Source organism: Mus caroli, chromosome 8, assembly GCF_900094665.2.
Source record: "Mus caroli chromosome 8, CAROLI_EIJ_v1.1, whole genome shotgun sequence".
NCBI lineage: Eukaryota > Metazoa > Chordata > Mammalia > Rodentia > Muridae > Mus > Mus caroli.
The window spans coordinates 105600705-105611675 of NC_034577.1; the positions used below are offsets into that span (position 1 = coordinate 105600705).

Below are 10971 nucleotides of genomic sequence, written 5' to 3' on the forward strand. Positions count from 1 at the left end.
CACAATGCATATGCAGAAACTACCCTGATGGGATTTAAGCTTCTTTCTTTGGTTGGGGCATCATGATGTCAGCTTTATTTTATGGCGCTGCAAGTTGAAGCCAGTGTCTCCTATCTGCCAGGCAAGCACTGTGCCACCAAGCCACATCCTCAAACAATTTGGCCACTTTTTGTTTAAACTCTTAAAAGTGAGTTGGATCTTCTTTCCAGATCTTAAATATACTTCAGTGCTTTAAAACAAAGGCTTATATACTGGATCTTTACAGAGAGTTTCAGCTTCCCAGATGTTGATATTATATATATATACATGTATATATATATATATATATATATTAAATATAGTAAAAAGTTTTTTAAAAGGCAAATCTTTCTTTAACTCAGACACACTCTGAGAAGGTAAATCACTAGGAAAATGCAAACAGAATAAAAATAAACGAATCTGGAGCCCAGCGTGAGGTGTGAGAACAGGGGGCCTCCTTATGCCATGGCTGGAGGAACATTCCGGCCTTCCGTCAGCAGGCTTCCAGCCAACCTTGCAGCTCCTTTATATAAAGCCAGCCCCCAGCAGCCCAGAGCAAGATGTGGCATCACAGCCTCCCTGCTCCCTAGCTGCCCCAGAGTTGCAGACCAAGTAGCCAGCCTGGCCTGTCCCAGAGCCATGGCAAAGAACAGACTTGTCCTTTGTATCCTGGTGGTCAGCTTACTCCTGGACCAGACCGACGGCTACCCATCTCGAATGAAAGCCAGGAAACACAGCAAACGCCGCGTGAAAGGTAATGGGACTTTGCTGCCCAGAAAAACCTTAGGTTTCCTCAGGGTGGGGAAGGTGTTGGGACAAGGCTCACGTCCAAACTGCACCAGGGGACCATCTTATCATAGTGGGTGGGTGTATGGCTTTGCAAGGGATCCGGTGACCTTTGGAGCCTCAGGAGAGTTTGCTATTTAAAGAAAACATGTACTAGTTTGTTTTTTAATTGAAAATAATCTCTTACAATGAAAGAAGTCTCCATGTATGTCTGTTGCCCATTGAGTTTTGATAATATGGAACGTTTCTGAGCTAGAGCTGGCATGAACTCGTGGACATCTGCCTTTATGGCTGATAAGAAAGCAATACATTGATTAGTGGTGCCCTGTGATCCCCTGGGTATTAAACCTATTCAAGTATATTTGTAATCTGACCACACTATTATCTCATTAAATGAGATGGCAGGGCAGCTGCGACTTCCTTTTGACTCTCTCTAGCCTGTTGCTTTATTTCACCATCTCTGTCAGTCATGAGAAAGCTGTTGAAACCCCGTATCTAATTTTGCATATCATAAGGCACTGTCTGTCTCTTTAACTTAAGAACCCGTCAACACACAACCAGACAGAACTTAAAGATACTCTGACACAGAATTCACTCATGGAGCACAGCTCAATCTGAGGGGGCTTAAACTAGGCTAAGAGTAAAAAAAAACAAAAACAAAAACAAAAACAACAAAAACAAAAAACAACAAAAAACAACTTCAAAGTTTGAAAGAGCAAAGACAACAGGACTCCGCCTGCTTTAGGTTAAAAGCAAAGCAGAAGAGCAAAGCATTGGGACCCAGCGATGCGTTATTTCCACCTCCGAGGCATTTTCCTAACAGGATGTTACAACATAAATCTCATGGCATGGCTTCCTTACCACAGCCACTTTCTTCAAAGCAACACCAAGCAGAAAGGGGTGGCCGGCTCACTTGGAACATGGAGACAAGAGGATGGGGATTTCAAAGTCATCCTTGGCTAGGAAGGGTAAGGGCAGTATGGGCTACATGAGTTCTTATCACACACACAAACACACACACACACACACACACACACACAAACACACACACACACACACACACACACCCAGTAAAGTCTACATTCACCTGTCACAAGTGGCTGACAGATCCACTTATAGCTTATATTTTTTTCTTTACTGATTCTCAAGGGCCATTTTCCAGGGGCGTTTATGAAAGTCTGGTCCGATGGAAGGTTTCTTAAGCAGAGATGTTATTCTTTATAAAGTATTGCCTCTCCCGGTAAGCTTTTTAAATAAAAGCTTCAGATATTTCTCAGAGAGAGGTGAAGTATATCATGGCAAGTGAGGACTGGAGAAGAAAGGAGAGAGAAACAGCGAGTGGTGTGACTTGGTTTTGTGGCTCTCCTTCACTGAAGTAGGAACCATGAGGAGGGGATAGGAATGTAAGTGGGTAGCTCTTTCTTGCTCTATCTCTCTCCTCTTCCAGGAGCCCCCTTCAACAGGTATGGTATTTTAATCAGTTGCAAACATATTTTAGCCATCACACACTGCCCCCCCCCACAATGTAATAACCAGCCTTTGCTTTCAGATCTAATAAAAGTCAGGTCTACAAGAAGCAGAGCTATCAGTTTAGATTTGCTGGTTACTTCTCTTCTCACCAAGTCACTTTTTTTTTTTTAATATTTTGAGTACCTTAAAATAAGACCAAGGTTTATAGAACCAAATGTGAAAGGCAAGGCAGGAGTGGCCATGCATCCTTATAATCCCAGCACTTGGGAGGTGGAAGCAGAGGAACATGAGTTCAAGGATAGCCTCAACAGATTTAAGGGTAGCCTGGACTTCATGAAGACCTTGTCTCAAAAATTGCAAAACCGACAACAACAACAAAAAAGTAAAAGCCATGCCCCCAATCTTTACCCAGAATTATCTATTGTTAATAACAGTAAATAAACACATCTCAGACATTGGAAATATTTGACAGGTAAATAAACTTACTTCACGTGCTCAATCGTGGATAGCTATAAACATAGGAGAGTTTCATTCCTTCTAACAGCTAGATAGATAGGTCACTTTACTGTTTGGGGAGGCTCTGACTTCACTGGTTCTTCCCCAGCAACTTTTCTGTAGTTTCTGGTATGTCTCTCTCTGACACGGTGTAATCCATGAAGTCCCATTTTGCACATATGTCCATCCTGGCATACTAAGATACTGCGGTATACCTTCTAGAAGTGACATGCCATTAATCAGATTCTCTAAATGTCTCTTTAAATGACAGCACCAATCTATGCCTTTCTCACTCAACCCAACACCTGATCATGGCTCCACTGGAGATGTTTGTTGCGTTTTTTGTACCCAGAATCTGATACTGTGTAGCCACAATCATAAAAGAAAAGGAGACCTTTTAAGAGACCCAAAATGGCAACAGCAGCTAAGCACCAAGGACAAGTGTTCCCTAAGTACTTACTTCATGCGTCTCGACAAATTACGAGTTACACTAATGAAAAAAATACACCTTTTAAAGTGAGCTGGCTCCTTGGGGCATTCTTTCTGTTCATCCTCCTGCGCCATGGTGATTATAAGGGAATGGAAGCCATCAAGTCACCCAGAAGATGACTGCCATAATGATCTCCCAGGAGCCTAAATGTAACATGTGTGTCTTTGTGCTAATGATAATGTTTACAGCTACTTATTTAAATACAAAGGAGCTGGAAGCTGACCTGGAAGGAAGGGGGTTGGAATGCTTCTAGCTGACAGCTTGGCTGTTGGAAACAAGCCCTCAGTGGGCTTTGCAAACCTGCCCACCCCCATAGCTGATGGGTTTGCATCTTCAATACCCCCTTGGTTTATTCCAGTTGGCACAGTCTCACAGGTTAAAATCTTTGGGCAATTGTATTCCTGAGCTGAGGTGTCGTATATTTAGCAACTAATGTACAATATAAAGGGAAAAAGAGATTGGGGTAAGGGGTACTATGTACCTTAGAAGGCAGTTTCCTGGCCCAAATGTGGAACTATCTGGTTTGTGAAACACAGGTGTAAGGGGACAGAGAATTAAGATAGTGGATTTTATATTGTCCTGAGAAATCACAGGGTCACAAAACTGATTTTCTTGTGTGTGTGTGTGTGTGTGTGCCTGTACATATATGAGTTGGTATGTGTTCACAAGTGTGCACATGCATGTGGAAGCCAGAGGACTTCAAGTATCATTTCTCAGGTGTCATCCACCCCCACCCCCTCCTTTTTAAATAGAGTCTCTGGGATCTGCCTATGTCTGCTTCCCAAGATGGGGTTCTAAGCAGGCTACTTCACCTAGCTTTGTTTGCTAGACTTGGGTTCTTTTGTGTTGTGTGGTCAGCATTTTACCAGCTGAGCCACCTTCCTAGCCCACAAAACGGAATCTCTATCTGCCAGCCCCACAATGAGACAGCTGAGGATGGTTCATAACTGTTTTTACGTGTCATCTCTAAGTCCACGTGCTGGGGAAGAAGGGGGCGGAGGCAGCTGCTCTGCAGAAGCAGATCAGAGGGATAGGGAGAACAGGCTAGAAGCCAGAGACACCCACGTTTGAGCTCTGCATTTTACCCACTGGAGACCTTCAGCGGGTGGACTCAGCTTTTGTCTGTTTCTCTGCATGCTCTTCTGTGAGCTTCTAGACTCTGCCTCAGGGACAGCAAGAGAACTGATCTCATGACCCAGCGTGTATGGTGTCGTTTAGTATATTTATGTGTAATATTTGGTATGGTTTGTCACAGTTCCTAGTGGTCACTAAGACAGTCCCCATTCTTCTGGAATCTAGATTTAGCTACAGCTACTCACTTGTGTACAGCTGAGGCGAGTCAAAGAGTCTTTGGTTCCATCTAAGAACATTCAAGAATAAATAACTGGAAGTAGGGATCTAGAAAGCTGTCAGAGCCCTTGCCTGGCATGCATAAGATACGAGAGTCTGGGTTAGTCTTGAATACCGCCAAAAAGGGAGAGGGGAGAAGAACGTATAAAGAAGGGAAAAGAAGGAAGAAAATGAGGTGGGTGGAGAACAAGGGATAAGGAGAAATAGATGGTGGTGATGCCCCTATAGGTAAGTTCTCAGTGGTCCTTTATAAACTCGCCCAAGCCAAGAGCCACTGCCCCTCCACCAGACCTTGTCAGTATGGGGCCCAGGGTGAGGGAGGTGAGGCCCAGTGAGTGTGGTTCCCAGCACTCACCCACCAAGGCCCTAAGCCCATCTCACTCGCCTTCATCCTCCACTAACAAATAACACCAATCATTTTATATCCCAAAAATATACGCCCCAAACGGAGCACCTCAAGCGTAGCAGGAATTGTGGATAAGGAAACCAAACGAATTAAGTAAAATACAGGTGGTGCTCTGAAGGAAAGTGAACAAAGCTCGGGGAAGATCAGCAGTGTGGATGCCAATAGTCCAGGGTGGACAAGTGTTCTCAAAACACACAGCTGATCTCGGTAAGGAGAGTTGAAAGTCTGTGGAAGCCATCCTTAAAGACCCAGGGAACCTTTTCATGCAGGTTCGCTTCCGGAATTGGTCTCAGTGCACAGGCGCATTTGGCGCGGCTTCATCGGAACCATAGCTTTGGATTCTGCATTAAAAAGCTGTTTTTCTTTTCTTCTTAACATTTCCATTTCATTCTAATCGTATGTTTTCCATCCCATATCCTACCCCACCCCAACAATGTCCCCTAGAAAAGGATGGCGACCTGAAGTCTCAAGTTGAAAAGCTGTGGCGGGAAGTCAATGCCTTGAAGGAGATGCAAGCTCTGCAGACAGGTGAGAGGTTCCCTTCACCAGCACCTGGTCTGGAGGGTAGTAGAAGAGAACCAGCTATTGCCCAGGATTGAACGCATCCAGAGACTGCTTGCTGAGTCCTGGGGTGTGTCTGTTTGTAGAAAAACAAAACAAAACAAAATGAAACAAAATAAAAACTTTGGCAGCTGATGGGAGCATTGGGGGATGGCTCACACCTTGAATTCAGCATTTGGAGGTAGGCAAATCTCTGAGTTTGAGGCCAGCCTGGGAGTTCCAGAACAGCCAGAGGTACACAGAGAACCCCTGTCATGGGGAAGGTAGCTTAAAAGTACATGTTATTTATTTTAATTTAAATTTTTAAAATTATTTTATGTGTACTGGTATTTTGCTCACATGCATATATATGTATACATACATATACATACATATACATATGTACTATACATATACATACACACATATACATATACACATACATACACATACATATTATATACATACACATGTATATACATACATATGTATATATTTATATATATATACACATACATATATTCATATGCATATAATTTTTTTCTCTGCACCATGTGCATGCCAGTACCCATGGAGGTCAGAAGAGGGCATCGGGTCTCTAGAACTGGAGTTAAAAGCAGTTGTGAGCCACCATGTGGGTCCTGGGAATCTGGAGAGCAACAAGTGCTCTTAACCAAAGAGCCATCTCTCTAGCTCCTATGCTTAATATTTTGAGACAGGTCCTCTTATGTCCAAGACTGACCCAGAGTTCACGACGTGGTGGAGTGTGACCTTCATTTCCCCTTCCTCCTGCCTCCGACTCCAGAGTGCTGAGGCCACAGGGTCTTGTTCTGTGGTGCTGAGGACTTAACCCAGGGCTTTGCAAGTTCTAATAAGTGGAGGGCTTACTAACTGAGGAGAATCCTGAGCCCTTAAGAGGATGTTTTAGAGGCTGGAGGAATAGATAGCTCAGTTAACAAAGGACCTGCTGTGAAAGCATAAAGCTCAAATCTCCGCAGGCAGAGGAAGGTGCTTACTCCGACAACCTGAGTTTGTTCCTGGTCTTCACATAATGAAAGGAGAGGACGGAATCATACTTGTCCTCTGACAGTCAGATGCGCCGTGGCTCCTGTATGCACGCGCGCGCGCACACACACACACACACACACAAATACACACACACACACACAGATACACACACAGATACACACACTCACACACAGATACACACACACATACACAAATACACACACAGATACACACACACATACACAGATACACACATACACAGATAGACACACACACAGATACACGCACAGATACACACACACATACACAGATACAGACACAGAGATACACACACACACATACACACACACACAGAGATACACACACAGATACACACACTCACACACAGATACACACACACAGACACACACAGATACACACACACACAGATACACACACACAAATACACACACACACACACATACACACACACAAAGTTTGGAGGGGGAGAGATCTTGTGTTGAAAAGCAAGCAAACTAAACAAAGTAGGGGGAAACCCACTCTCCCTGAGTTTTTGTCTTTCTTTCTTTTTTCTTCCTTTCTTTCCTTCCTTCCTTCCTTCCTTCCTTCCTTCCTTCCTTCCTTCCTTCCTTCCTTNTTACATATAATAAATAAATAAATCTTTAAAAAATAAAGAAAATTATAAAAAAGGCTGTCAGCAGTATAGAAAGGTGGCATAGCTGTTTTCAACTTCACCAGATTTGTGTGTGTGCTATCTGTAAAAGTGACTCCTCCTTTCCCTTCCCTTCCCTTCCCTTCCCTTCCCTTCCCTTCCCTTCCCTTCCCTCCTTCCTTCCTTCCTTCCTTCCTTCCTTCCTTCCTTCCTTCTTTCCTCCTTTCCTTCTTATTAGTTTTGTTTGGTTGGTTTTGGTTATTGTTTTTGAGATATAATCTGTCCATGTAGGGCTCACTGGCCTGGAACTGCTAAGTAGACCAGACTTACCTCAGAGTCACAGCAAGCATTCTGTCTCAGTCTCTCAAGTGCTCCAATCCTAGGAGCATTGCCACCACAGGTGGCTTGTGTTTGCTCTTTAAATTATTATGTAATTTTATTTCATTCTAAAAGTCCAAAGGAAACCCACCATGTAGTTCCTTACATAAACTAGGCTACAAATTAAATGGAAGCAGCCCAAGGTTTAAGATAACGTTTTGAGTCATATGTGGCTGTGAATTCATTATATGCCTCCTAATCCCTTTGGGGGCATTTCAAGTTGTGAGTGACAAATTCTCTAAGCCTCAAAAACCTGATAAATCTGGATAGCACCACCATGTCTTGGGGTTGCTGGAGTTCCGTGTGGTTATTGTTGTGTCTGGCACCAACAAAGCCATCAATGGTAAGCCTTCACTGTCAACCCACTAATCATTACACAAATGTTTACCAATGCTTGCCAGGTCCCGTATTAGGCATATCACACACAAAAGGCACCGAATGACATCACCAACTTTCCCATCTTCACAGTCTGTCTCCGAGGCACCAAAGTTCATAAGAAATGCTACCTTGCTTCAGAAGGCCTCAAGCATTACCACGAAGCCAACGAAGACTGCATTTCCAAGGGAGGGACCCTGGTTGTCCCCAGGAATTCCGACGAAATCAATGCCCTTCGAGACTATGGTAAGAGGAGTCTGCCAGGTGTCAATGACTTTTGGCTAGGCATAAATGATATGGTCACAGAAGGCAAGTTCCTCGATGTCCACGGATTCGCTGTCTCCTTCCTCAACTGGGACCGTGCCCAGCCAAGTGGTGGCAAGCGGGAAAACTGTGTCCTGTTCTCCCAGTCAGCTCAGGGGAAATGGAGCGATGAGGCCTGTCGCAGTAGCAAGCGATACATATGTGAGTTTATCATCCCATAAGAAGCGCCTCCTCAGTATCCTCCCAAGTCAGACTGGTTAGTCATGATAAATAAGCTCGTAGGCCCCCTCAGTAAACTCAGATTACATTTATTCATTGCAGCATCGCAATGCCAGGATTGGTAGTCATAGGTATGCAGAGACAGACCATGTTTCTACCGTAGCTCCTTGTAATATTACTCTTCGCATGACAAAGGGGATCAGAAAATAATGACGCAGACATGGTAAGAAAGGGACTTCCGATAATGGGCAGTCAAATTATCTCCCACTCTTCTTGTTCCTCTCATGTGAATAGACCTGACCTACTTAAAAAAAAATCACCTGATTCTTCAAGACAGAAAAGCTTGGAATATTTCTCTTTAAAATTTAGTCATGATAGGAATATAATTTTGAGAAATGTGTCATTGGTTGATTTTCTGGATATGTGAATATTATAGTATACCCTACATGGATGAACCCTGATGTTGTAGGGGCAAAACTCTAGGTGGCCTCTAGATGCCCTAAAGACATGTAGTAGACACACGCTGCATGAAGCTTCAGCTGGCAAAACATGGCAGGCCTTCATAGTATAGTTGTCGCAGTACATAATAAAACAACAGTTGGAAACACAGCCGAGTAAACTCTCTTTCCATCCCTTTAATAAGACAGCTGACACAGACATGTGTGAAACAAGTGAGGTGTGTTTAGCTTGTAATTTTATTGGCGTGAGGTCGGGTTAAGCTGCCTCAGTGAATTGGCCAATGGCGAGGGTGGCAGGTCACGGCAAGAACAAGTTGTCACATCTCTCTGCAGAGCAATCCTAGGATGAGCATGGTCTCCTTTCAAAGTGGTGTCTCCAAATCATCCAAGCACATCCTAGATGGCTCCACCTGCTTAAGGCACACAGTGCTTTTCAAATTTGCCACACCAGGGTCCTTGATGGGGACAGAAGCAATCAAACTACCTTCAGCCATAGTGTCTGATAAACATATAAACCAACAACACAATGTCGCTTGTTGTTGCTGTCAAGGATCGTGAGCTGTGCTTAATCACTGCGTTCAACTTTAGGACTTGTGGTGTGCTAAGTTTGTATTTAGCACTGCCACCAAGAACATGCATAAAATTTGCTATAGGAGGACCCCAACAATGTCTCTAGGCAACAGAAAATTTTCATCTCCATTACAGGCTTATGGGACCACCATCAAATATGCAGTTTGTTAGGGTCAAAATATTGTGTAGTGTGTGGATACATTTGGTTGACGAGAATGCCCCAAGTCAGAGATTCCAGGGTGCTATACAGTCTGTAAGTTTTCTAGCACAATGTTTAATTTCCTCTACCCTCTTAGCCTATGGTCCTTGCTTTCAGTTGCCGGCCATATCCCCTGGTGGGATGTGGATCTTCTTTGCCACATCAGAGCAGGGATGACTGACAAGATCCTCATCTAACTCTTCCAATTCCCCAACTCTAGCTTTCTTCGATGTTCCCAGTCGAGACCCCCTCCCCCCACTCCCTGAGTCAGCATATATTTGATCATTTCTCCTCTCGGTATTCTATAATAGCTTCTAGCCAGTGAGCAACATTAAGGCAGGAGAAGAGCAGCAGATGGTGAGAACAAAGAAACCAGAGAAAAAAGGAAGCAGGGCTTTGGGGGTTGCACTTCAGTTGGTAGGGAGCTTGTCTAGCAGGCAGGAAGACCTGGGTTCACAGGAATGGGACACTTAAGTTTATAATCCTAGCACTGGGGAGGTGGTGGTAAGAAGGTCAGGGGTTCAAGGTCATGCTCTACCAACTGAACTTAAAGGCCACATGAGACCCTATCTAGACAACAAGGACGAAAGAAAAATGTCTCTTTCCTTCACGCGTGTATCCTTACAGTCTCCTTTTATATATGATAGCAATAGTTTTTACTTTCCTTAAGTGTATACTTCTTCAATTATCATTATGTATTTCAATCTATGAAGGGCAATTTGTCATTAGAAGCTGAAAGTTGGACTTAAATAATACTATTTGAGAGTAACACACGTGTGCAATTTTTTATTCTAACGATGCTATTCCCATTAAATTGCCTAACTAGATTTTATAAAAATAACTTCATTGCTTAAACACAGGAGCATACATTTATGGCTTAGGGGAAATGGGTTTTGTAGAAATAAACAATTCTGAATACATTCTGTCCTTCAAGTAAATATCTTTTCTCTTTTGTGAATAATGTCCTGCTCACAAGAGCTAAATTACATATGCCTGGAATCAAATTTTAGGTTTGTTTTTTTCATTGCACAATAAAGCTCCAAATCTGATCAGCATGAATGTGTTTGGATATTGATTACATTTACTCAGATTAAGATATTTATATCAAACTGGGCAGAATTTATAAGGGAAAGGGACTGGAGCAGATGAAACTGGTAACAGCGCTGTATTTGGAAACCAGTTTCAACTGGCCTTGAAGAAGCACAATTTTGAGATGGAGTATAGGAGATGGGGGAACAGGGGAGACTTTAAACATACCACCATTGCAATTATATTTGGTTGAGCCCAGCCAGC

General features: G+C 43.3%; 1 protein-coding gene across 1 annotated transcript; it reads left to right on the top strand.

Annotated features, from left to right (window-relative positions):
• The first annotated feature begins 611 nt into the window (after positions 1 to 611).
• Positions 612 to 10729, top strand: Clec3a (C-type lectin domain family 3 member A). Its single transcript, XM_021170993.1, has 3 exons — positions 612 to 772; positions 5460 to 5543; positions 8062 to 10729. The coding sequence occupies exons 1-3, from the start codon at positions 658 to 660 to the stop codon at positions 8451 to 8453; spliced, it is 591 nt and encodes a 196-aa protein (XP_021026652.1). The 5' UTR covers positions 612 to 657; the 3' UTR covers positions 8454 to 10729.
• The last annotated feature ends 242 nt before the right edge of the window (positions 10730 to 10971 follow it).

Coding starts and splice junctions, on each gene's coding strand:
- Clec3a (XM_021170993.1), top strand. CDS start 658: ATGGCAAAGAACAGACTTGTCCTTTGTATCCTGGTGGTCAGCTTACTC. Junction 773..5,459: donor CAGCAAACGCCGCGTGAAAG/GTAATGGGACTT, acceptor AATGTCCCCTAG/AAAAGGATGGCGACCTGAAG. Junction 5,544..8,061: donor GATGCAAGCTCTGCAGACAG/GTGAGAGGTTCC, acceptor CCATCTTCACAG/TCTGTCTCCGAGGCACCAAA.